Source organism: Protobothrops mucrosquamatus, unplaced genomic scaffold, assembly GCF_001527695.2.
Source record: "Protobothrops mucrosquamatus isolate PMUCROS unplaced genomic scaffold, P.Mucros_1.0 scaffold514, whole genome shotgun sequence".
Classification (NCBI taxonomy): Eukaryota; Metazoa; Chordata; class Lepidosauria; order Squamata; family Viperidae; genus Protobothrops; species Protobothrops mucrosquamatus.
Window position 1 is genome coordinate 187,703 of NW_015386827.1, and position 27,805 is coordinate 215,507.

The 27,805-nt window shown below is 40.5% G+C and overlaps 5 protein-coding genes across 5 annotated transcripts; 3 read left to right on the top strand and 2 right to left on the bottom strand.

Moving 5' to 3' along the window:
- LOC107288265 (olfactory receptor 51G2-like) lies at window positions 1–1,024 on the top strand. Its single transcript, XM_015816864.1, has 2 exons — window positions 1–931; window positions 987–1,024. Exons 1-2 carry the CDS (start codon window positions 1–3, stop codon window positions 1,022–1,024), a joined length of 969 nt encoding a protein of 322 aa, XP_015672350.1.
- Window positions 1,025–4,513: 3,489 nt separating this feature from the next.
- Window positions 4,514–5,281, top strand: LOC107288266 (olfactory receptor 51H1-like). Its single transcript, XM_015816865.2, has one exon. It carries the CDS (start codon window positions 4,514–4,516, stop codon window positions 5,279–5,281), a length of 768 nt encoding a protein of 255 aa, XP_015672351.2.
- Window positions 5,282–9,717: 4,436 nt separating this feature from the next.
- Window positions 9,718–10,686, bottom strand: LOC107288267 (olfactory receptor 52N4-like). Its single transcript, XM_015816866.1, has one exon. It carries the CDS (start codon window positions 10,684–10,686, stop codon window positions 9,718–9,720), a length of 969 nt encoding a protein of 322 aa, XP_015672352.1.
- Window positions 10,687–19,811: 9,125 nt separating this feature from the next.
- On the top strand, window positions 19,812–20,759 carry LOC107288268 (putative olfactory receptor 52P1). The gene has a single exon (XM_015816867.1). The coding sequence runs from the start codon at window positions 19,812–19,814 to the stop codon at window positions 20,757–20,759; it is 948 nt and encodes a 315-aa protein (XP_015672353.1).
- Window positions 20,760–24,238: 3,479 nt separating this feature from the next.
- LOC107288270 (olfactory receptor 52M1-like) lies at window positions 24,239–25,186 on the bottom strand. The gene has a single exon (XM_015816868.1). It carries the CDS (start codon window positions 25,151–25,153, stop codon window positions 24,239–24,241), a length of 915 nt encoding a protein of 304 aa, XP_015672354.1. The 5' UTR covers window positions 25,154–25,186.
- Window positions 25,187–27,805: the final 2,619 nt, after the last annotated feature.

Here is a 27,805-nt window from a genome sequence, read left to right on the forward strand (position 1 = left end):
ATGACATCCTCTAATAAGACTGACAGCCCCCCAATTTTCCTCCTGACAGGCTTTCCTGGACTAGAAAAACACCACTTATGGATTTCCCTCCCTATCTGCTCCATGTACCTTATGGCCATCACAGGGAATTGCGCCATCCTCTTTGTCCTCAAGACAGATCAAACCCTTCATGAGCCCATGTATTATTTCCTTTCTTTGCTGGCTCTCTCAGACCTGGGCTTATCCTTTGCTTCTTTGCCCACCATGCTCAGTGTCCTGTGGTTCAATCACCGTGTGATCTATTTTGATGCCTGCTTGGTCCAGATGTACTTCATCCATACTTTCTCCATTGTTGAGTCTGGTATTCTACTCTCTATGGCCTTTGATCGCTTGGTGGCCATCTGGAACCCTCTGAGATACACTAATATTTTGACTTATGAGATGGTCATCAAGATTGGGGTGGGAGTGACCATTCGAGCTGCTTTACTTGTGTTCCCAACTTCCTTTCTCCTGAAGCGTCTGGAGTATGGGAGGATGAATGTCCTCTCCTATTCCTTCTGCTTGCACCAGGATATTTTGAAGGTGGTGCTGTCAGACAGAAGAATCAGCAGCATCTATGGCTTGATGGTAGTGGTGTCTTCTATGGTTCTTGACTCGGTATTGCTTGTTTTGTCTTATGTTATGATCCTCAAAACCGTGTTAAGTATTGCCTCTAAGGTAGAGCGCCTCCGAGCCTTGAATACCTGCATCTCCCATATCTGTGCTGTCCTAACATTCTATACTCCAATGATTGGACTCTCCATGATTCATCGATATGGGAAAAATGCTTCCCCGGTTGTTCACATTCTCATGGCCAATGTCTATCTTTTAGTACCACCCCTTATGAACCCCATTGTATACAGTATAAAAACCAAACAAATTCGGATCAGAATCTTTAAAAATCTATTGAAAAGTAAAGAGTCAGCTATGACCTCTTAGAAATAGCTTCCTGTGTCAGAGATCTTGAGAACATAGTAAGACATCTTTAAATAGAGAGTTAACCTAGAAAGGAACTGTCACTGCCCACCATGATCTGGATATTTTGATTTAATTCCCATGAAATCTCCTTCACTACCTGATTTCCCAGCCATTTATCATATTCACGCTATACCTTGTTTTAAACTGGCTGTAAGCCGCCCTGAGTCCTCCGGGAGAAGGGCGGGGTATAAATTTAATAAAATAAAATAAAAAATAAAATAAATACCTGAGAGTGGTACCTGGATCAATAGTAGTAACTGTGAATAGGTGGTACCTGGATCAATAGTAGTAACTATGAGAAGGATCTTGGAGTCCTAGTGGACAATTACTTAAATATGAGCCAGTAGTGTGCGGCAGCTACCAAAAAAAACAAGGCAGTCCTAGGCTACATTAACAAAGGGTAGATCTTGACTGAAGCAGCCATTAACAGAGGATAGAATCAAGATCACGTGAAGTGTTATTACTCCTTTATAATGCTGTGGTAAGACCACACTTGCAATATTGCATCCAGTTTTATATCACGATATAAAAAAGATGTAGAGACCATAGAAAGAGTGCTGAAAAAAGGAACAAAGATGATTAGGGGACTGGAGGCTAAAACATATGAAGAACGGTTTCAGGAATTGGGTTGTCTAGTTTAATGAAAAGATGGACTAGGGGTGACACGATAGCAGTGTTCCAATGTTTGAGGGGCTGCCACAAAGAAGAGTGGGTCAGTCTATTTTCCAAAGCATCAGAAGGCAAGATAAGAAGCAATGGATGGAAACTAATTAAGAAGAGAAGCAACCTAGAACTAAGGAGAAATTTTCTAACAGTGAGAATAATTAGCCAGTGGAATGACTTGCCTTCAGAAGTTGTGGGTGCTCCAACACTGGAAGCTTTTAAAAAGAAACTGCACAGCCAGTTGTCTGGAATCTCCTGCTTGAGCAGGGGGTTGGACTAGAAGATCTCCAAGGTCCCTTCCAACTCTGTTATTATGTTCTGTTCAAATGATGGGCTCTTCCCCTCTCTCCTGAGGATTGTGCTGTCCCAATGTTTGTTGCATATCCCAATAAAAACAGTACAATTTCAGCATGCTTTTGTGTCTAACTAATTGTGGGTACCATTATAGAAAGTATTTAGCAAAGTATTTTTGCTTTATGGTATTTATATTGTTTCTCTCCTATGGCTTTAGTGTTTTGCAGTTACCTAGATAGAGTTCTTTTGAAGTGTGGTGAATTACAAATATTGTTCATTAAAAATATAAATAAAAAACTATTCAAGTAGTATGGTTAGAATAAATTATAAAACTCCAATGCTGAGCAAATCACCCCTGCCAGAATTCCAAGGGACCTGAACATCCAGGGGGAGTCTGTACCCTGGAAGGTGAGTTGTCCCTACTCTTTTTGACATTCCCTGCAAGGATTAAGCCTGATCCCTTGAAACAAGACTTGGAATTTGGCTGGTGAGGCCAAATACTCCCTTCTTAGTGAGACTTTTTAAATATATTTATTGCAAACCATCAGGAGTCCTATTGAGCTGGCAATATAAAGTACTAATAGAGAAGTAAAGAAATAAGGTTTCCCTAAGATTCTGCTGTGTCCCTGGTGGAAGTAGAAGCTGAGCCACATTTAGAAAAGAAAGAGTTAATATAGGAAGTGAGTCTCCTGGACTTTTATCAGGGGAAGAACAAAGTTTGGTCACAAGATGTCCAGTGAGAATTTCTTTCCAAGGAGATACTCGTTTAAAAGCATGTTTGGCAGCAGATGCTCGGACTTTTTCCTGACCATTTTGGAGTGGAGGGGGCTGAAAAGCAGAAGGATCCTGCTGCCTTGGCAAAAGTAGGGCGTACTCATCACTTACTATTTCAGCTTTTCAGCTCCCTTTCTGTTAACATCTAGGATCCTTCTCTGCTGAGCTTGTGGGGTATAGAGTGCTACATATGGGGCTGCTCATCATTCTGTATCAAGTTTGAGGGTTATACTTTAGCAGTTTTTAAGGTTTTAATGTTTAACTCTTTTTTCTATAGTGGGAATTATTGGCATGTATTATCTCAATCTATTAGATTGAGGCTACGTATAAATGCAGCAAATAAATAAATACTGATTTGCAAATGACCCAAAGTTCAGAGAGGTCTCCAAATGTTAGAGAAGATGAGAAAGAAAAGACTGAAAATACCTAGAGTAGCTAAAGCTGTGGGGCTGAAATGTATAAGGTGGAACTGAATATCAAGTTGTATTTATTTATTATAAGAAATATATATGGCTGCCCATAGTAATCAATGGAATCCTGCATGACAAACAAAACGATAAAAACATAATGGAATCAATTATAAAATCCTAATTAATGTCCCCTTAAACATTTCTTTAAAAGAAAACAAAGGCACAAATGCTGGCTCCACTAATATCCCAGCACCGTGAAGGAAATAAAGTCTTCAAGACCCTCCAGAAGGCCATAAAGTCAAAGCTGCCTGGCTGTCAAAGGTGAAGTTGTTCCTTCTGGCAGGTGCCACAAAAGAGAAGACCCACTTCCTAGGTCCCACTCATTGCTTCTCAAGAAGAATCTAGAGCATGTCCACTTCTATCTACATACTGATTGGGATAGGCAGAAACCACAAACAAACATTGGGAACCCGTGCAGGTCACATATCAATGTTTTAACATGGGAACTTCCAAATGTTCTTAATGGGCAGCCCAATGTAGAATATGGAATTTTACATCTGGATAGGAAAAATGGAAGCACATGTTTAGGAAGGGAGTCCCTGTCTTGGCACTAGCCCATGTGAAGAAGTTCTCAGTGTCCTTATTTAGCCAAAGTTAATCATAAATCAAATAGTATGATACAGCTACTAAAAAGTCTAATGAACATAGATTTCAGACCATAGGAAGTCATTGTTGCTCTTTACTCTGTGCTGGTCAGATCACACTTGGAGTCCTGTTTCACTCCCCTTTTTGAAATGTGGTGTCCAGGACAGTGATAGATCACATTCAGAGCACGGCCAGCAAGATAAATGAGGGTCTGCAAACCATGAAGAGTAACTAATGGATCTGGTACATTTAATCTACAGAGAAAATGACTGAGGGGAGATGTGATAGCAGCCTTCAGATATATGATTGATACCTAGCTAAAAATTCAGAGTTCAAACTCAAAGCCACCAGGAATGTCAAAACATTGAAATTTCTAGGCTGCATATAATGCCAAGAATTGATAAAATGAACAGGATTACATTTTAGAAAGAAGAAAGAACACTGATGATTTGAGAGGATGAAAGCTGAACAAATTATCAGGCTGAACCCCATTTTCTAAATTTGTTTGTTATCTCTCACAACCTAGCTTATCTGAGTAAACTGAAACACACACCAGCTTAGAATGACTATAGTTTCCAAAATACATAACAGCATAAGAGTCTCTTTATTCATCTCTATGTCTCCCCAGTATGACTGTATCAGATGTTCCTGTGGGAAGCATGTCAGCTGTCAAGATGTTCAATAACAACAGCCTGAACCTGAGAATCTTTGTCCTGAGTGGCATTCCTGGGATGGAGGAGAAGAATGCTTTGATGGCCTTCCTTCTGTTTGTTCTCTGTGTCTTCATACTGCTTGGAAACAGCCTCATTCTTTTTGTCATTAAGACTGACCAAAGTCTTCATGAACCCATGTATATCTTTCTTTCCATCCTGGCCTGCTCAGATCTGGGTCTCTCTATGTCCACCTTACCAACTATGCTGAAAGTTTACTGGTTTAACTCCAAGGAAATCACGTTTAGTGCTTGTCTCACCCAAATGTTCTTCATCCATGCCTTTCAATGGTTGGAGTCTGGCATTCTGGTGGCAATGGCTTTTGACCGTGTGGTTGCAATCCGTGAGCCACTGAGATACAGAACACTCTTCCCAAACACTGTTGTTGCAAAAATAGGAATAGCTGCTGCAGTTAGATGTATCTGTGTCTGTTTCCCAGCTCCTTTTCTGATTAAATGTCTACGCTTATGCAGATCCAGTATACTTTCTTACTCCTACTGTTTTCATCCTGCTGTAATGAAGCTAGCCTGTGTAGACATAAAGGTCAATATCTTGTATGGTTTGATTGTGATGATTTTTACATTGGGGTTTGATGTTGCCATCATTCTTGTGTCCTACATCATGATTTTGAAAACTGTTTTAGGCATTGCATCCCATCAAGAACGTCTCAAAACACTCAACACTTGTATTTCTCACATTTGTGCCATCCTCATTTTTTATGTCCCAATCATCAGTATCTGTTTGCTTAAGCAATATGAGAAACACCTTCCCCCCTTGTGCACATGCTGATGGCCAATATCTACATTGTGGTCCCACCTCTCCTTAATCCTATTGTGTATAGCATGAAGACCCAACAGATTCGGCAGAAAATATACAACATTTTTCTAAGGAAGCAAACCAGGATTTGATGGTAGAAAATTCTGAGAATAAGAAAAAAGGACTTGGATTTTACTGAAATAAAGTGCTTCCATTCCTAGAAAAGAATATGGAAACTTATCTCTCATAAACAGCATTTCTTTCCTACTGATGGACCACCCCCTCAAATCATTTATGAGTGAAATGCCATCAATCATGTCATCCTCTCAGATAGCATCTCTGAACTGAGTTTGTGGAGGCAACATTAATGATAGTTCTGTACTTGAAATGCCAATTCTACTGTACAACAATCTGTTATTTCTCCATGCTTGGACATCAACTTCAGAGGTAGGCAGGTGTCTTAGGCTACCTTTCCCATAAACCTTTAAAATTGGCAATGCTGGCTGGAATTTGTAGGAATTATGGTGTACCTGGTTGTCTATCAATGAGAAAGATCATATTGAAGTTTCTGCTGAGATACCATCATTTTGGAAGATACATGGAGTTCTGCCTCACTAGACATAAGAAAAGGGATTGTCACTCCAGGTAATGGCTTGGGCATGGAAATGATCTGTGTAAACATGAACTCGTAGGTCAAATAAGGTGACAAACCAGGAGTGGAGAAATAGCTGGGCTGGAATAAGTCAAAGATTCAGCTAACAGTCTTTTGTTCTGCCATGGTCAACCAGATGTCTGTAAAGTGAGGATCACAAGGAAAGGGCAGCAGCTTCACCTGTACATTGTAATCCTATAGATAATATAAAAATGCAGTGAAAGTCCTTCACCATGAATTTGTTTCATGCCCTTTTGAAGCTCCCTACTTTGGGGTCCATCATGATATCTTTATCTATCATGTAGAGTTGCACCATCTATATCATCACCTATAATCTCTCTCTCTTTCTCATCTATCTATCTGTCTGTCTGTCTGTCTGTCTGTCTGTCTGTCTGTCTGTCTGTCTGTCTGTCTGTCTGTCTGTCTGTCTGTCTGTCTATTATCTATCTCTATCATCTCCCTCCTTCTCTCTCTCTTTGGAAAAGTGTGCATTTCTAACATTTTTCTTTTTTTGTTTTTATAAATTGAAGAATCCTAAACTCGATGAGTGAGAAAACTGGAAGAGCAAACAAGACTGAGGAAGTTCACGTTCAAGTGGAACCCCAAATGGGTTTTCTATACCATGTGTAGAAATTAGAAATAATTCTAATTAACTAACTATCTTGATTCTGTGTAAGTATTTCAAATTTTCAGGATGCCTCCTTTTTAATTTTCTACTTATTTGCAAAGCATTAACATGCTAGATTTATTCTTTTCTCAAAAGTCACATTTCTGGTATATTTTTAGTCTGTTTTGGTATCAGCATATGCGATCTATTTTTTCTTGCTGTAATCGTCTTTGAAAGAGAAAACATTTGATGATGATGCTAGTGGCAAGATTGTTGGACTTACTCTAAAAATTCCAAATTTTTAACAGACTTTCTTTTATAATATGTTCCTTATCTTCTTTTAATGTATCTTGTCTTCTTTTGTTTCTTTATACTATACATGTCTGTAAAACTCATTGGCTAATCATTCTCCTTTTACTCTTGAAGTTATTATGTTGTTGATTTTTTCTGCAATTAGGGAATTTTATCCATTCTGTTATCCATGAGGGGCAGCTTGTTCTATAATATTATCTGAGATTGGGAAAATCTGATTACAATATTGTGAATTTTATTCTTGAAAATTTGGCATTTTACATAAATCTATTAATTGTTTTTTATCAATAAAGGAGAATATTTGTAGTTCAGTGTTGAAATGAGGGGTCCCATCATGTTTTTAATCAATACAGCAATGTTTTAATCTCGGATTTGAATTCATACCATTTGAAACAAGAATTTTATCTTGATAATATGTTCATTTTTATTAACACAATAAGTCATGGCCAGAAAAAGTTTAAGCTTTTCCTTCTTTCAAGGTCTTGTTTTATTTCTTTCCATAGTTTATTTTAATAGTTTTGAAATCTGTCTGCATTTCATCCTGTCAAATGAATTCCTAAATGTTTCCCACAGTCATTCATTTGTTCACAAAATTTCTTTCTCAGAGGTTAAGTTCCTTAGTATTATTTCACTGATTTTGCACCTGGAAAAGCAACCAAAACCTTTGATTACTTTTGCCATTCACTCCTCATTTCTCTTTGTTACATCATCCTGAAAACTGCCCTCAATCTATCCCAAGGGACACAATTGAAGGCCCTGGGAGCTTTTTTCTCCCACCTCTCTGCTGTCTTTCTTTCCTCTATCCCTTCATTGGATTGTCAATGGAGCACAGCTTTCAGGAGATCCATAACTCCAATAGCCATACTGTCCTGGCCAACCTATATCTTCTGGTACCTCCAGTATTGAGCCATCTCATATATGAAATGAAGACCAAAGAGATCTAATACAGAGTCACCTGGTCATGCCACAGAATTGCCTGAGAAGGACCTTTCAGGATTCAAGGTTATAATGCACTCAAGAAAATTCTGGGGTTTGATCTTTCTGAATGCCATAGAGATGTTTTCCTTTGGCTGCAGCTCTTTTTGTCATGACACATAATGATTATTAGGGTTTTTGTTAATCTGATACAGGTCACAGACACAAAGACTGAATTTGTTGTCCCCCCCAAACCACCCCTGTTTAATTGTAGAACAATTAATTATTATTCCTTATATCTAAACCTAATGCTAATTCTTTGCTTGGTTCCATTTTCTTACCTATTTATTGCAAAGTCTTACTATAAGTTATTATAAGTTTGCAACTTTCAAACTTGTCTATATATACACCAGCCCCTCCCCCCAAACCAAGGAAGACATATAATGACTCTTTCAGGTAGATTTCTTTATTGTACCATACTTATTGACATACTTTGGTCAAACTAAACTACTCCCCACATGAATCCTATGTCTAGGAATTATTAGGAAGGAGCTTCCTTCACCCTCTTTTTTCTCACACAAAGTATCTGAAATGAGCTGCCTCTTACTCCTCTGGAATATACTCCCTCCCTCCTGGGAATCTACCTTCTTACTATAGGTAGTCCTTAACTTACAACAGTTCATTTAGTGACCATTCAAAGTGATTTATGACCGTTTTTCACAGTTACAACCTTTGCAGCATCTCCATGATCATGTGATCAAAATTCAGATGCTTGGCAACTGGCTCATATTTATGACCGTTGCTGTGTCCCAAAGTCATACGATCACCTTTTGCGACCCTTTCACAAGCAAAGTCAATGGGGAAGCCAGATTCACTTAACAACCAGGTTATTAACTTATCAACTGCAGTGATTCATTTAACAACTGTGACAAGAAAGGTCATAAAATGGGGCACTTAATAAATGTCTTGCTTAACAACAGAAATTTTTGGCTCAATTGTGGTTATAAATCGAGGACCAACTGTATATACCATTACAATATTCTACTAAAAGTCTCCTGTTTGTGTGTCACCCAAAAGGGTACATCATAGGGCAATAATATCTGAATCAAATAGGTTAACTTAAAATATGTCAAAAATCCCTATGATATAGTAAAAAAATGTGATAAAACATTTCCTGTTGACAAATCCATGGTCATGTGAGCACAATTGAGGTTTTTATTTTTTATTTTTTGCTGGAAACCACTATTCACTTCTGGTTTCTGGCAAAAATGCCCATTGAGAGCAATAGTTTCAGTTGTAGTGTTTTCTTTTACAGCTGCCACATTTGCTTAAAATGTAAACTTGGGTCAGTCAAATGGTGACCCACTTAATGACCTGCATGACTTACTCTCCAACTGCCTGAAAACATGCTAGAGTGGCTTACTAAGCTTAAACATCATCCAGTAAATAAGCCAGAGCAGAAGAGAAAATTCTTAACTCTTTTTTCTGTACATGGATATTTGGTAAGGGAGATTTCTGAGAGAAAAACATCCCAAGAGATCCCTTTGAGTTTCCACTCTGGTTCAGGTCTCATCCTATGGGACCCATTTCCTACCTTCTCCTTGCATGTTTTTGGAATATAATATAAGACAAAGACCTAACCTGAGAATAGAAAACTTTACTTTCAGCGAGAATAATCATGCCCCAAACTTCTCAGCAAAGGTCCTTCTTAAGCATGGTTATTTATGCCAATTCTTCTAGAAAGTTTACAAAATCATTGGAAATTAGTACAATCTTCTCTGGATATTTCTAAAATTATATGAAAAGATCGAAGGGTTGGGTCTTGTGATCATCTTGATTGATGGTTGGATTTTCCTCCTTGCCAGCTAGTGATGTAAGCTTTGCTACTTCACCAGAAGTAGATGTTAATTTAAGTGCAAGTCTTACCCATAATACAGGATTATTTATTCTGCTGATGGCATACTTATGGATGAATTCTCCCCATCAATGGTTAGGTGTTGTCATACTTTTTTCCTTATGGAACAACCTCAGGACACTTTCACGGATCTCTTTTGTCTTCACTCCATAAACAATGGGGTTCATCATGGGAGGCAGAAGAAGGTAAAGATTGGCCATAATGATGTGAACATGAGGAGTGATGTGATGGCCACCAAAACGGTGTGCAAAGAAGGTGAAGAAGGCTGGTGTATAAGAGATAGCAATGGCACAGAGATGAGCAGTGCAGGTGCCAAATGCCTTGCTCCTTTGTTCTGGAGAGGAAAGGCCCACAACTGCCTTCAGGATCATGAAGTAAGACATTGTAATGCAGGAGATATCAAAGCCCCCAATCAACATGGCAACTGTCAGGCCATATATAGCATCAACTTGGATATTGCTGCAAGCCAGCTTTACCACTGCCATGTGGTCACAATAGGTGTGAGCAATAGCTCTGCTGTTGCAATATATCATTTTCCTGACTAGAAAAGGAAAGGGGAGGATGAGAACTGCTCCTCTGAGGAAGGTGAGGATCCCTACCTTAAGAATGACTGGGTGGGTCAAGATAGTAGCATATCTCAATGGATAACAGATAGCTACAAAGCGGTCCAAAGCCATGAGCATGAGGACTCCAGATTCCATCCCTGTGAAAGTGTGAACAATGTACATCTGGACCAGGCAGGCTCTGAAGCTGATCTTCTCCAGGTTTAGCCAAAAAATGCAGAATGCTTTTGGCATCGTAGAGGTTCCCATAACTATGTCTGTGACAGACAACATGCAGAGGAAGTAGTACATAGGCCTGTGAAGGGCTTCCTCAGCCCAGATGATGTAGAGAAGTCCACAGTTCCCCAACATGCCAATGAGATACATAGAGAAAAATGGAAAGGAGATCCAGAGATGAGCGTGTTCCAGTCCTGGGATCCCTTTCAAGAAAAACTGCATGAGGCTGTAGTCAGTTTCATTCACCATGGTCATCATGGGAAGAGAAAGGGTACATGACTCAACCTAGAATTTAAAAAGTCTGAGAAAAGAAACAGAAGAAGGAATCCATCAAACCAGTGTTAGGCTTCATTCCAAACACTTTAATAGAATAATATCTTTTCTAAACAATTTTTCTCACTTTCACAAACATATTAATGTGGCACTTCCACTGTCCATCATGACACTCCACGTCACCAGTCTCATCTTTATTGGGAACCATCAGCCTGACATTATTCTATGGCTTTCAAACCTTCTTCTGAGAACTAAACTCGCAGACCTTTGCACTTGAATAACAATAAATAGAGTATTAGCTATAGGAGCTGTCTAGATCCTGGTACTGAATAGCTTGCAGGAAAAGACATTTAGACATCAGAAGGGTCTTTTCAGTTCAACTTCCAAGACTTTTGTAGTACAGAGGTTCAGAGAGATTTCCAAGTCTGATGATTTTTAGTAAGGTTTAAACTGGTAACTGTGGTAGTCATATAACTAAAAATAACAGACATGATATATACACTGTGCAAAAATAAAGAGGTTTCCACCCTGTTCTCCAAGGGGATTGATGAAAGTCATGTAAAGTCCTGTACATGCAGACATGACATAATCTAACATCTGTGCTCTGAAAGCTTAAGGGGAAGTGGACTATATAGGCTGTTCTAACAACCTTCACAATTTGTAGAATGCCTTTATTTGTTCATTCATTTATTTGTCTGATGCAGTCTTGAACGTCTGTCCCATTTAATGCACATTTTTACCCATCTTGCTTTAGGATTTATAATGAAAGCAAACATAGTATATAATAGTTTTGTATATACTTTACTATCTGTTCCTGGGGACACGCACCAACAAATACAAATTAGCAAAATTATGGAAAGCCAACCAAAAAATACTAGAGCATAAGAGACACAAATGAAGCAATGGTTAAAATGATGTATTCCCAGAAGCACCCCAAATGTGACTCACTAGACCCAAATATTAGGGGAGAAATCATCTCAGGAGAGATCCATACTTCCCTAGAATTGGCTGGAATGCTCAAAGTTTACGCAGCAGACAAGCTGAAGGATCAAGACAGAATGCTGCATCCCTAAAAACATTCTCGTGTAATACCTTTGCATTTTCAGGTGCTGCTCCTTCATGTATCATGCTCCTTCACCGCCCTGAGTCCCGTAAGGGAGATAGGGCGGTATATAAATAAATAAATAAATAAATAAATAAATAAATAAATAAATAAATAAATAAATAAATAAATAAATAAATAAATAAATAAATAAATAAATAAATAAATAAATAAATAAATAAATGTATCCAGACCCAATTTGTAATGCAGCCTTTGGAGAACAAAACTGCAGGAATCAAATTTTGGTTGGATCTGTTCACACTTCAGAACGCAACTGTCACACATCAAACAGAGTTTCCTCTTTTGCAGCACCTTAGTGGCAGGTGCCCCTCCTTAAAGGAGCAAACTGATGTGTTGGAGCTCAGAAAACACCTGTTCATGATCAGCCAAATCCCTGCCAGCCAGTCTCTGCATTTGTCTGAAAAACAGAAGAAGGTTTATAGACCTTCAAGATACAGTGTCCCTTTGGGAGTCTCCTGGAATCAGCTGCATGTGAGTCTATAGAGAGCATTCAGAGACCGAAGCTGGACAGCAGGAAGTTTCTCATGAGACTTTCCCTGTTATTCTGCCCCTACCTAGTGTGCTTCAAGGCTGAACTGACCCCTGACTTAAAGAACTGACTCCCTAATTCTGATATAGAAGCCTTTATCCATCATGGAAAATATGAACTGACTGATTCTTCCACCACTTCAGAATGGATCTCCACAGACTCTCCCACAACTTCAGAATGGATCTCCACAGACTGTCCCACAACTTCAGAATGGATCTCCACATCCAACTTCAGTAGTTCATTTCTCTGTTCTCACTGATTGCAACCAGCAGTCTTGTCTCTCTCTCCCCCCCCATCCCAAAGCAAACTGCTCTTTCTGAAACTCCTCCTTCTCCAATATCTCATCATCTATTCTGCAGCCTTCAGCCATTCTAAATGAGCTTAACATTTTACAGGTACAATGAACTGGTAGACAGTCAATTGATTCTTCTTCTTCCAAAAGCCTATTCTCTTTGTTTTGTGAATTTAACCATTTATGAGGTAGGTGTTGTGTACATATTTCCTGCTAAATGGAGTCATGCATTGCACCTTTATAAGTCCTTTAAACCAATATACCTAATCACATTCATTCAGTAATACAGTAGCTGCATGGCTGAAATACCAATAAACTTTCTGGGCTCTTGATCTCCTTCTTCAGGTCATGTGGAGCCATCTCTATAAGTATTTTAAAATAAATGAAGTCGCATTAGCATAGAAACAAGGATGAGAAGCAAATGGATATAAATAGAGACTGCAGAGTTAGTTTTGTTGTTGTTAGTTGCGAAGTCGTGTCCGACCCATCGCAACCCCATGGACAATGTTCCTCCAGGCCTTCCTGTCCTCTACCATCTTCTGGAGTCCATTTAAGCTCACACCTACTGCTTCAGTGACTCCATCCAGCCACCTCATTCTCTCTTGTCCCCTTCTATTGCCCTCAATCTTTCCCAGTTAGTTTAAACAGGTATACAACTTCCTGATGGAAAGATCTGTACTGTACAATAGAGGAACAGGGAAAGTCTGGAGGTTGTGGATTCTCCATCTCCAAAGGTTTTGAAGAAAAAGACAAGTAAGCCATCTCTCAAGAATGGTTTAACTGGTTTTCCTGCACATTGCATCTTTCTGGATAAAGTTCTTCGATTGTTTGTGAGCTGGTTGCAGCTGATGGACTTTGTGTTCCAAAATGTTTTAGTGCCTCAGGTAGTGAACTCCACCTTTCTAAGAAAAATAGACTGGATTTTGTAGGGCTATGGATGAAAGCATGCAAAGTTGGGTAGGAAAGGACAGAAGTAAACTTCAAAATGATCTTACTAGACTAGATAAAGGGCTGAAAACAGAGGAATGAAACTGTGGTCAAGTGGGTGTAAAGTTCCTCACAAGGAAAAAGGAATCCCACACAGAGATGTGCATGCCTGGACTGTTATATTTCTGTGCACCACAGACTTCAACTGGTCCAGAATGTAGCAGTGTACACAGTAATAGGCTCCTGGGTTTGCCCATGTAACACCTCAGTTGCAAGAGCTGCTCTGGCTTCCAGTTTCTTTCTGGGTGCAATTCAAGGTGTTGGTCATCACCTTTAAAGCCCTACATGGCATGGCATGACATGACATGACATGACATGACATGCTTCCCTAAAGCATCAAAGATCTGGCTCTTCCTCCAAGTACTGAGAGAAGACTAGCTAATTGTACAATAGAACTTTGACTGGTCTTTGTTGTTTTTAATGTTTCAAACTGTTTAATTTTATAGTTTTAATATGATTTCATATGTGCTGTTTTAATTTTTGATTGGGAGGCGCCCAGAATTGGTTAAAGGATGGGCAGCTATATAAGTTTTCAGAGCTTTCATTTTATTGTTGGTAAGCCTAGGATAGCCCCAAAGTTCTTCCTCCTGTCTTGCAATTGTTCGCATCTGTGTGAAAGCATGAGAAGAATAGAGTGGGCTTTAAGAAACATGCCAGGGATCCAAATAGAAGTTACATGGCCTTAAGTCCTTCTTCACAGCCACTATGGGGGTTTGGAACAGAACCATCCTGAATAAATACCTATGGCAGGGTATTCCTTCCTTCCTTCCTTCCTTCCTTCCTTCCTTCCTTCCTTCCTTCCTTCCTTCCTTCCTTCCTTCCTTCCTTCCTTTCTTCCCCTTCTGTTTCTTTGAATTCATCTTCTTCCTCTAGGTGCAACTACACAATTTCTTTAAATTTTATAAAAGGTCTGTATGTGTGTGGCTTCTTGAGGTCACTCTGAATCTTCTTCTACTGTATACCACTGTACCTCAGCTGGTCCCGCCTCCACTCAAAATATGGAAGTGCTCTTTCTGGATCTAGGAAACTTGCCTGATGGCACAGCCTCCCTCAACAGGATGGCTTCCATGAGCCCCCCCCCCCAAGCCATGGCAACAGACCAACATTCTGGGAAGCAGCAGATTGGGAAAGAGTGAAGTTGCTCATTCGTAGGGGAGAAGAAGGTTTGAAGAAGGCAAATGAAATGGCATCACCTAAAAGGAACAAACTGCATAATTACTTTCACTTTACTTTTGTGGATGGACCTGATGCCATTGGAAATCCTAGCAGATCTTTATGGTGGGCAACCAAAGAAATTGAAATTCTAGCTTTTGTTGGGGCAGAACAGTTTTGGCCTTTGCAAAGCCATACATTAATATGGCTTTGTGAGTTCAAACTCCTTGATGAGAGCAGTCAGTTTGTTCCATCACCCAATTCTGGTAGCCACAGGAGTTGTTTTCCAGCTGGGTTGAGCAGGCTGCTCTACCCATGTTTATGGGCTTCTTATGTCTGAATGGTGTGACTTTCACACTAGCTGTTCAAGGAAGATACTGCAGGAATTTTCTGGCTGATTCAATCTGGCCAAAGCTTTAAATATGTGAGGAATCTCAGAACTGATGACATGCCTAATGTCTGGAAGAGGGTAGGTGTTTATGTTCAGAAAGAAGAAAAGGAAGATCCAGCCAGCCATAGCCAGTCAGTCTGGCATCAAGGCATGGACGTTTCTTAAGCAAATCAGGAGGTCCCTTGAGGACAAAATGGTGCTTACCAAGAGTCAGCAGGGACTAATCATGAACAGTATTGTGAGATCAGACTGATCTCTGGTTTTGCCAGAGAACATCCTAGTAGATTCTGGGAATGCTCTAGACATTTCTTGATCCTCAGCAAATTCAGCATATATTGATTACAAAGGTATGAGCTGGATAATATAATAATTAGATGGAATCTTGATTGATTATATGACATCAAGTTTATATTTACTCTTATTGACCACATAGATAGATTTTTGCCATGATCATCAGTTCCTGAGTCTAGCCACTTTGCTATTGGCGATCTTCTTCTCTTTCTTTCCAAAATTGGCTCCAAATGATGCTCAGAGAGTGCTCATCAGTAGTAACTCCAAGTGGAGAGTCAGGAAGAGGTACTGGAGAAGAGATGATTGCAGGGAACCATAATAGCTAGTATGCTAATGGTACTAGTGACAACTGTTTTGGAATAGAAGTCAATTTTGACCTCTATAAGGTTCCACAGGGTAAGATACATGAAAGAAAGGGAATGCAATTCTAAGTTATATCAGCAGAATTAGAGCTTCCAAATCATAGCAAGGAAGAGTTCCATCTGTTTTGGTTAGACTCTTTCCCAATTGCTAAGTATACACCTTGAATTGCAACTCCTCATAGGTAAACAAAGAACATTTCATATGGGACGTAAAGCTCATATACAGTACTACAGTTTTTTCAGTTAAGAATCATCCTATCTAAGTGAACTGCCTTTAGGAGATCTGAATACAAACCCAGGATAGGAAAGGACATTTATTCTTCCATATTCTAACTACTTTAATAAGATGGATCCTAATATGATAGGATAGACCAATGATAAATCTGTTCCCATCCCAAACTTGATAATGATTTTATTGGTCAAAACATTTGTGTATCTCAAAACATTATGGACAACTACCAAGCAATCAAAGGACATAGAAAGTAAAATACCAGATTTATCAATGGCAAAGGCATGGATGAAGAAATAACTGGATCAAGCAGGCATCAAAATGGATTACACAGTGGTTGAACCACAGGACTCAGGATGGTGGGCAAAGAGGCAAAGAATAAACCCAGGTCCAAAAGTGCCAGTATAGAAAGAAAATGATGCATAAGGGTGTGGAGAGTTTGGTCCATCTTGTTGACAAAGAAGATGATGCAGTTCCCAGTCAGGGCCTACAAAAATGAAATACATGGAGCAGATGGAGAGGGAAATCCAGAAATGGTTTTTTTTTTCTAGTCCAGAAAAGCTTGTCAGAAGGAAATTGAGAGCTGAATTCTGAGTGGTTTTTGAACACATTAAGCTATGAAGGGCTTTGTAAGTAAATACTAGCACTTGAGTTGCATCCAGAAGCGTACTGGGAGCCAGAGTAACTTGCAGAATAAAATTGTAACAAGAGTGAATCAGAGCATATCAATATTTGCCTGATGGTTTTCCTGCACATTGCTGAGTGCTGGACTAAAATGCATCTTCCAACTGTAGATGACATTTATCATACTGTGATTGTATTTTTCTGCCCACTAAAGGAAAGAAATGAAGTACTTTGAGGTGGCTGTTAGCCTGTGCCTGTTTCTCTAAGTGATATGGATAAATGCTGTACGTTCTGCAAATCCACCAGTAAATTATCTTTGCCTATCAACAACCATCTTGTGCCACCTGATCTCATGAAAACACATTCAGAGCTATGACCTGCCCCCTTTTGGAAGAGATATTGCTCAGCTCCCAGAAATCTTAGACCCAAGACTTCATGGCTGAGTTCACACAACCTCTTTAACTAGGCCAATTACAGGCCCAGTGACCACAGACATCATTTCTTAGTTTGGCAGATGTTAACCTTGGTAATCTGACTGTTTTCTGCAAAGTGGGCCTATTTGGTTCATTCAATGTATTGTGTACACTCAGTGAATGGGTGAACTCAGTAACTAGGTCAGGTATGTTTAGGAAATGCCTACAGAGGCATCAGAAGGCATCTGAAAATGCCATCTTGACTCACCCCAAGTTGATAACCCCTTCTTCTGGCTGAGAAAGTGTGGGTTTTCCTGGGTGAAAGCTATGTAAAACAAACATATCACTGTAGACAAGAAAACTGGAGAAAAGAATATTGTTGGTTCTACACTTGTAGCTTGAAAGCAAGTCTTTCATTCTGTTTGGAGTGATTTGGGTGCCTCTTCGCCTTTTAGAGCATGATCAAATTGATTGAATGATTATGTGCCATCAAATTGCTGTCAACTCTAAGAGACCTTATAAAACAGATGAGAGGGGAGGCAAGAGGCATACAAACAAATGATGATGTTGTTATAATAAACACTATAAAGCATGCAGTTTAGTGTGAAGCAAAGAGCCTGAAGGAATCCATATTTACATTTCTCAAGGAGATTTCCAACAAATCCATTGCATCCTCTGGGTTTTCCCAAAATTTGCTTTATACCAACCTACAGGGATTTGTATTGCCTTCTGGATTTCCTTCTGCATTATTGTTTCCTTCTGCATATGTATTCCTTCCTGCATTAGTTAGCAAACATGTTGATTTCAGTCAGGGTATTCTCTCCTGCAATGCGTGGAGATTACTGATCCCACAGGTATCGGAGCTACACTATTAAGGCACCCTCTTCCTCCCAGTCTGTTTGTGGCAGGTTTAATGTGTACGTCTACAGAACCCTGGCTGTGACTCAGGAACAAGCTCCAGGTAAGCATGATGTACTGTAGCTGTGGGTCTGATAATAGAGTTGACAGTCTTGTTGCGCAAGAAATGCATTGTGGTAATTGAATCTGGCACTAGAGGGGTGCAAAAGCTAAGGCCTGGAAGGGTGATGGTGAGTAATTGTAGGGGGATGGAGGGGATCAGCCTGAGTGGCTTCAGTCACACTAGGAGTTTGGTCAGAAGTTGTGCTAGATGTGATCAGCCCAAGGTGTCCCATTCCTCCTAGCCCCCTTGCTGGATTAGGATTTGTCCAGGGCTTATGGGTGGTGGTAGCACTAGTCGTGTCCAATTTAATTACATATAATTGAAGTTGCTTTTTAAAGTAGAATTTGTAAAGTACTGACAAAACAACAGCTTTTGCTGATACTATGCCATTTTGGTGCATGGGGGTTCACTCGGAGGCTGCCTAGATTTTAGGGTTTAAATTGCTAGGGGATTTGGGAACTGAAATTCACACATCTAAATGTTGCCAGTGTTGAGAAACATTGGTTAAACCTATCTGGAGATTCAGAAAGAGTTACTACTGATACGATAAGTTCCTAATGTACTACAACTGTAGTCTGTACAATTAATAAGGGTTTTGTAAACTATCACCCATGGAATGTAAATCTCCATAACCTACTTATCTTCCTCTCCTTCCCTTCCCCATTCCAATTTAAACCTTACATTAATTCAGTCCCTCCACATATCTGATGAAGTGAGGTACAGTTTGTGAAAGTTTCTACCTTTTAATAAAATGAGTTAGTTGGAAAAGGGGCTCCCAGACTCCTCCTGAGTTGGAGCTGCTATAGCCTCACCCAGCTTTCCTCTTATAGTGCTGATCATCCTGACATTGAAAGGAAGGAAGGAAGGAAGGAAGGAAAGGAAAGGAAAGGAAAGGAAAGGAAAGGAAAGGAAAGGAAAGGAAAGGAAAGGAAAGGGAATTGCAGTAATGATGTCCCCCTAAACTCATTGGACTGTCAGCTTCCCTGACTTTCTCTCCAATGTGCAAATATCTTTGCTATTGCAGGGTCCTGAAGAAGTTGTGCCAGGCTTATTTTCTTTTCCTTCTATGCCATACAACACAAGTGCACACACACACACACAAACAAACAACAATTTTCCATTGTATGCATACAGTATATTCCTTCTATGTTTCTAGAAGGCATCAATATCTTGAGAGAAGGCCGTAACCAGGTTTTTTGTTATCAATCAGGATACAGGAGCTTCTAAGCTGGATAGACTTTCATCAATCTCTTAAGGATGTGATGGAATCATCTCAACTATCTACAGAAATATTCCATGTGGTATTGTGGGTATGTGCATGTACTGTACATGTATATGAGACTTCATGGGATTAGGGTCAGACTACTGGTCCCAGCATGGCCAGCTCCTTCAGGATTAGAGTGCCCTTCCCTTTCTGAGCTGGATGTTCCCAGCAAAAGTATGCTGCTTTGGCACCTTGAAATTTTCTTAATCTTGTGTATTTTAATAATCTATGTGACAAAATTCAACCAACAGAACAAACCACCAGAATACATGTATAATGAAGAAGCCAATCCCAATTATAATAAGTCATAAAGAATTTTAAAATAAAAATTTCAAGGACTGCGAATATTGGGAAAGAAAAGGGTTGATGGCACTCCCTGGAAGGAACTTCTCCAACGGCAAAGGTTTTGCAATTTCACTAATGTGTCACTTTCTCTGACCATCTTGTCTCTGTTGCAGGTAGTGAAATGGTTGCTGAAGCCAGTTAGATGTCATGTCCTGTTACAATCAATCAAGAGGTGTCTCTTTTTTTTTCCTAATGGGGATTCCAGGCCTAGAAAGTGCCCAGTTTTGGATTGCCTTCCCCTTCTGCTCCATATATTTGGTGTCTTTGGTGGGGAACATCACCATCCTTTTTGTGGTCAGAAGGGAACCTAGCCTTCACTTGCCCATGTATTATTTCCTTTGCATGTTAGCTGTCCTTGACTTGATACTGACCACCTCCACTGTGCCCAAGATCCTGGGTATCTTCTGGTTCCACTCCCATACAATTGGCTTCAAAGCTTGTGTGATCCAGATGTTCTTCATTCATGGCTTCTCAGCTGTGGAGTCAGGTGTGCTGCTCGCCATGGCCTTTGATCGCTTTGTAGCGATCTGTGCCCCCTTGCGTTACACTACCATCCTCACCAGTTCTGTCATTGCTAAGATTGGATGTGCAGCCTTCATGAGGGGCATTGGGTTCATGACCCCCTTGACCTGCATGGTGAGCCATCTCCCATATTGTGGGCCTAATGTCATTGCCCATTCTTACTGTGAGCACATGGCTGTGGTAAAGCTGGCCTGTGGAAATACAACACCCAACAATATATATGGGATCACAGCAGCCACCTTGGTGGTGGGCTCAGATTCAATCTTCATTGCTATCTCCTATGTGCTCATTCTCAGAACAGTCCAGGGACTTTCCTCTAAAGAAGCCCGGCAGAAATCCTTTAGCACTTGTGGCTCCCACATCTGTGTCATCCTGATCTTCTACACGCCTGCCCTTTTCTCCTTTTACACTCAGCGCTGGGGACACAATATTCCTGCACATATCCATATCTTGTTGGCTGATATATATATTCTGGTGCCCCCCATGCTGAATCCCATTATCTATGGCATGAAAACCAAGCAACTCCGCCAGCAAATGCTAAAGCCATTCTTTGCAACACGATTTGAGTCTTGATTCCAATTGTTAGAAATCAAGAGGTGAGAAGGACATTTTGCAGGTGTTAGATGTTCATGTTTAAATTTTAATATTCATGTCATTTGCTGAAGAATACCTTAGAGAAACTCCAAGTTTGGCTTACAACTCAGCATATTTACTGGTCTTTCTCTTCAATCACCTGCCTTTCAGATCTTTCTTGTCCTCAGAAAACTTTGAAACTTCAGATCTAACAGAAAGCTTTTACATTCAGCTACTAAATCTTTCAACAAACCTGGAGGATGCAACAATGCAGCTGGACTCAAAAGATCCTTCTATCAAAGATTTGCAAACAATTAAGCTGCCTAAAGGACAAGTGTTGATGGTGTACTAGTGTAGAATGGGCTGAGCTGTAAAATTGCATTATCTCTGTTTCACTGAATGATTATGCAAAATTAAATTAAAAATTAAGAGCCAGTTTGGCGTATTGGTGAAAATGCTGCCTAGAAACCAGGAGACAGTGAGTTCTAGTCTTGCCTTGGCATGAAAACTGGACGGATGACTTTGGGCCAGTAACTCTCCTTCAGTTCAACCCACTCCCAGGGTTGTTATGGGAAACATAGGGAAAGGGAGGTGGTGTTATGGGAAACATAGGGAAAGGGCAGTGTATTGTATGTTCATCGCTTTGAGTTGTATATATATATAAAAAGGCAGGATAAAAAATAAAATCTAAAATAATTGGTATTGCCTCAGTCTCTGTTAATGCTAATAGGACACCTTGTCTGGGTTAGTCTTTCCCAAGGTGGTGCCATCTGGTTAATTTGCCCATGTCAGCTGAGAACCTGGAGTGTTACTGCTACAATATAATTGAAGGGTGCCTGTTACAAGCCGAGGAAGGGAAAGTCAGGACAATTACTGAATCAAGTGCAGAGGCTCTGTTGAAGCATTGATCTGGTTATTACCATTTGGTTCCATACACTCCTGTCTTTGACCAGTCTTGGTTAGGCTGACTATGGATTCACTTCCTTGCAGGAAGACACAAAAGATAAGGGATAGACAAGATGGCAGCAGCTGTTAAACACTCTGAACATTCTTGTTTCTAATGAACTCTTTGAGGCTCCAGGACTGGAAGCAGCTGGGACAAGTTTGGTGTTCATCACTTGGAACACTGCTAGACTGTGTGATCCAAAAATAAAGATCTCCCTCCTGCTGGGCTTCCTTCCTGCCACTTCTCCTTCTATGCCTCCCAATGCTTAGGGAGGGTGACAGAGGGCTACAGGAGAGCACCCCCTTGCTGCAGGAGGACCCAATGCAAGCCCAGCAGCTGGGCAGCACAGCGTCCATCCTGAGGGAAAGCAGGAACATTATGGTTGTCAAAGAGACAACCCATGGCTACAGATCCTGGGGTCGGAGCAAACATCCGTTAGTGGCTCCAGGCTCAGAGGCAGATGCAGTGGGGACAAAAACAGGAAAGGAGGTTTCTTTGCCTGCCCCTTGCTAGTGTGCCCATAATTGAAGTCCCAACTGTTTTACATGCAATGGACATTAAAAAAGAGGCAGGATTTCCACTGCATGGTTGCACCCATCATTCTGACTCATTTGACCATCTGCGGACAACTCTGCAATTGCTAAAAATTGAACAATGAAATCTCCACTGAGCACATTTCTGGGGATGGGTGGTGAGGGGAAGGAGAATCCATTTATTCAGCCATGCCATTTTCTCAGACAGACGTGATTTAATGTCATTGGCATCATTCTCTTGACCTTTGCATGATGGCATTGTTACACAGTTGCTATCAATCACTGTAGAAATTTGATCCATTGCTTGCAAAACCCATTGCATTTGGGACTGGGGGATCAGAATTACCGAGATCTTTTGCCACCCTGAGAGAGGAGCTCTATGGAAATTGAGTAGCATACCTAAACCTGGCACACCACAATTCAATTACCAAAGCTAAATGTCAAACTTTTACCCTAAAATAACCAACTTTCCCCATCTGTGTGGTAGTCCCACTCACTTGGCCCTGAGCCCCACCTCAAAAGGATTTAAGTGGTTTTGAATTTTATGGGAGATCCAAAACAGGCCAATTTCTGAAGCCTCACATCAATCCGGTTTTGTCTTTTGCATTCATGATCCAAAGACAGTCTGGTGCCATATGGGACTACAACTCCCAGCACACTAAGGCAAAGCCCTTCCTGAACAGAATGATGGTATTGGAATTGCTAAGTTCCAGCATTGCAATTCCACAATGCACCAACGTGAACCTCACTATGACCTTGGAAATAAGAAACTCAAAGGAGCTAGGTTTTCAACTAATCGATTTTAAAAATAGCATCAGGTTTTGTAGTGCAACTTGCTTCTTCAAAAGGCTTAAAGCTACTCCAGGCACCTGCTTTACTGACTAATCAAGGAAATCATCTTGTGTGTATTGGCCCAGTCCAAAACTGGGTTCCTTTTATCTGGCATAATTTGAGCCAATAATCATGCTGAGATAGGAAACCGAGGTTCAACACTTTATTTCTGTACAGAATTACAGATAAGTACATTTGGAACTCAAGTCCAAATCAAATATGCCTGCTGGTATTCATCAGTCTGTTTTATAGCATTAAAACCACATATAGCATTAAAACCACCGTGGTGGCACAGTAGTTAGAACGTAGTATTGCAGGCTAATACTACTGAGTGCTGACTGCCAGCAGTTCGGCAGTTCAAATCTCACCGGCTCAGCCTTCCATCCTTCCGAGGTCGGTAAAATGAGGACCCAGATTGTTGGGGGCAATGTGCTGTCTCTGTAAACCGTTTAGAGAGAGCTGTAAAGCACTGTGAAGCGGTATATAAGTCTAAGTGCTATGAATAGAATAGAATAGAATAGAATAGAATAGAATAGAATAGAATAGAATAGAATAGAATAGAATAGAATAGAATAGAATAACAAGAGTTGGAAGGGACCAGAACAGAATAGAATAACAAGAGTTGGAAGGGACCTTGGAGGTCTTCTAGTCCAACCCCTTGCTTAGGCAGGAAACTTTATACCATTTCAGACAAATGGTTGTCCAATCTCTATTGCTACAGTATATACACATCAGAATTTTCTGATATTTCTTCACTTCTTCCTAATTTACTAAAGACATGTGCAATTTAGGCTAACATCTCATAATACGCATAGGAGTGTGTGTGTGCATTTAATTAGTAAGCTCTCCACCCCTGGCTATGCTTTTTAGCATGCTAATAATGAGTTCTTTACCTCTGGATCTTTGCTTGGATACTCTTGGCCACAGCTTAAGCTAAATGTCCAGTTCCCTTTCCTTGTTCCAGGTAATGGGCCCTTTGCAAAATTGTTCAGCATTGTAATAAAGCCACAGTTGGCTAGTTAGACTAACACTTCCTTTAACTGAAGTGTTTATGGTCAGCCTCTTTAGCTTCTTCAGGTAAGTATCAGAGAAGGTTTTTAGCTAACTGTTGATCAAGCAAATTCATAGACAAAGTGATTCAGATAAAAAAAAATACCTTTCTAAAAAGCTCACAAACGGCCTCTGATTAGCCTCTGGGTCCAGGATAGCATCTTGACTAACTTCCTCTGCATTACTTGAGACCGGACAGTATAAACAATGGGATTTAAGACAGGGGGAAAGATGAGGTAGAAGTTGGCCAGAAGAATATGAGTCGGAGGAGACACCTGATGGCCAAACCTGTGGGTCAGGGAGGAGACGGCTATGGGGATGTAGAAAGCTAAGATGGCACAAATGTGAGAGCTACAAGTGCTAAAAGATTTGAGCCGGGCCTCTGCTGTGTCTAAATTCATCACTGCCCGGAGGATCAACACATAAGACAGACCAATGCCCAGGGAATCAATGATGAGGACCAGAAAGCCAATTGCCATGCCATAGATGTTGCTGATGGAGGTGTCATCACAGGAAAGCATCACCACAGCCATGTGCTCACAATAAGAGTGTGCGATGATGTTGGTATGATAATGAGTCAGTCTCCTCACAAGCAAAGGGAGAGGTGAGATATAGAGGAAGCCTCTCAGGACAGCTGCCACCCCAATCTTAACAACAGTTGAATGGGTTAAAATGGCCTTATGTCTCAGTGGGCTACATATTGCCACATAACGGTCATAAGCCATAGCCAGAAAAATGCCTGATTCAACAGTGGCAAAAGAATGAATGGTGAACATCTGCAGGAGGCATGAGTGGAAGCCAATCTCTTTGCTGTTGAACCAGAAGATGGCTAGCAGCTTGGGCAGAGCAGAGGAGGAGAGCACTAAGTCAGTGACAGCCAGCATGGAAAGGAAGAGATACATGGGCTGGTGGAGGCTGGGCTCTGCCTTGATGATGAAGAAGATGGTGCAGTTCCCTAGCACTGCCATAATGTACATGGAGCCAAAGGGGATGGACAGCCATGCATGGACTGCTTCCAGTTGAGGAATGCCCATGAGTAAGAAGCTAGAGGGGCTGAGACAGGTGTTGTAGAAAGCAGAGGTCATATCATCAACACATCACAGGGCAGACCATCATTCCTGCAGTTGGAAACATGAATATGTAAAGTTTAATTTATTTAATTGCCTGATTAAATATATATATATCATTACCTACCTAACCAATGAAATTCCGGGCAGCGAACTATAATAAAAACACAATACAATTTTTAAAACAAGTTAAAATGAAGGGGAAAACCAAGTCTAAATAACCTCCTTATCTCAGTTTGATGGGATAATTTTTGAATGTATGTTGCTTTGCAAGGGTGGCAATTAACATAGAAAACAAGACAGTGGGGGCTTTTATGCTTTTTAAATTTACAGCAAAACTATTTACCACAAGGATTTACAACAGACATATATAACACAGACCTGTGGTTTGGTGTCTGGTTTTATCCTAACTTTCTCCCAAAGACTATTCCCCTCTGTCTCTTTCTTTCTTATTAAGAAAGAGTGAAAATAAAGCAGTGGGCTGGGATTTTACTATCTTGTGCTCAGTGTGGCTTGACTCCTCCTGGAACCACTCATCTACTACTTCTCTGTTGGGGAGAAGAATCTATTTCAGGGTCTTCTGCCCAGTCCTTCTCCGGAGACCAGGATTTTGACAATGACCAATGAACCCTTCTTTCATTCCCATCTTGGGTGAAGATGTCATCTCTTTGAGTTTTTACTTCCCTTTTTCCAGGGCAGCCACCTATGGACCTTTGTTCTTCCTCACCAGTCAAGAACTGATGACTGCTCTGCACACTCATGTAACTTCATCTTTTCTCTCCAGCCAGTTCTCTATTGTCTTTTTTCTTTTTTTTCTCCTCTCCTTCTCCCTCTCTCCAATTTTGGATCAGATCAGCACCATATCCCCCAACAGCTAAAGAGGCTCCAACATCTATATACCAGAACAATGGGTCTGCTCCCTTAACATCCCCCCACAACAGCTCTGGTTAGCTCATGAACCCTGTGGCAGCAGAGCTGTCCTTCAACTGAGCTTCTTTTCCATTTTTCTCTCTCCATTTGCTAATTCATGCCAGCAAAAGAGCAACTAGGTCAGATCACTAAAATCCATATGCTGCATACCTATCACACATAACCATACCTGAACTCCATTAACCCCAATTTTGTCTAGGGCCAAATCCAGGTCTTCATAGTGTTCTTGTATGTCCATATGCTTCCAATAGTGGGGCTGTCCATCTACTCAACCCTGTTAGAGTCATCTTGCTTGGAGAAAAGGAAAAGTGGATAAAGATGGCTTTCCAGTCTCACCTACAACTGTGGTAATCTTCTTACAAGCTGCCTGTTCTGATTCTCAACTGAGTTGCCCATGACCTCTGTATTTAGATCATCACATCAGCACTGCAGCATGTTCTTAACAGCCATTGTGCCCTCAGTCATTCATCAAACACTCCACAAAAAGTCTTTCTACACATTTTCTGGACCGCCAGATAGACATGTGGACATGAGGAGGGGAAGAAATGAACAGAAGGAGCATGATGCTAAAACAAACTGCCCAGCATATTCCAAGCTCCATCCCAATAAGGTAAAGAACAACCCTTTGAAAAGGAAGCTGAGTTTGGTCCATGGGCATCTCAAGTACTGCACCAGCTGTTTGGTTCCCAGACCATCTTCTTCCCTTGAGACACAACCATTTTGCAGTTTCCCTTCCCCAGCAACATGAAAGAATCAGCTTCTGATCAAGGAATCCAGAGCAAGGCTGTCAACCTGGGCAATGTGTCATAGCAGCAAGACCCAGCTCGGGCACTTCTTTGTGTAAACAGAAGCCAGCCAGGATCTCTACACTTTTGCAAGAGGACCCATCCCTCAAAGCCCTCCCCCCCAGTCTGTGGAGATCTGAATTCTGTTTGCTAAAATTCCATCTCATAAAGATGATCATACATTTAACTTACTAAACTGGCAAGTCAGCTTGGTCACTTCTGCAAAAATGTTGGCAGGCACTTCTTGGTGAAATACTTATGCTGCTATTTCCAACACCTTCAGGGATTTTACAAGCCAGCAGGGGCCAGTGGCAATTAAGTGGTGGTTTGGCTTGAAAACTTCAAAGCATCAATAAAGTGTAAAAAATATTTTTTGAGCAAATCATTTTTTTGATAGACCTACTTAAATGAAAAGTAAGGTTCCCATAATTCCCTTAGTCTGGCTAAGTATAGACATAACTTACATTTTAGCAGATTCTGCCAGCTGAGGATTTTCCACTCCATGTCCACTTGCTTGGACACCAAACTCTTGCTTGTCCTGTCTTTTCACTCTGGAAGATAAGAATGTGATATCAGGGGTCTCCCACCCCAAATCTCCTCATCTCAGAAGTGGCCAGATGGAAACTAAACACTTCAAACCTTCTGAAACATGCCTGGTGATTTGTGTTTTATTTATGTGCATTTTTAAAACTGCTGCTGTACCATATATTGCAGTGATGCTCTGGTCAGTAGTCTTGGTTTTATGCTGCTGTTTCATTTATTGATTTGTGTAGGGTCATATTTTTTTTACTCTCCCTCATACTCAAGGCAGCTTTGGTATGATCTCTTCCAATCTGAGTACAGGAAAGTAGCATACAATGCTGTATTTTTTTTTCCTTTCCTTTTCTTTTTTCCTTTTCATCTC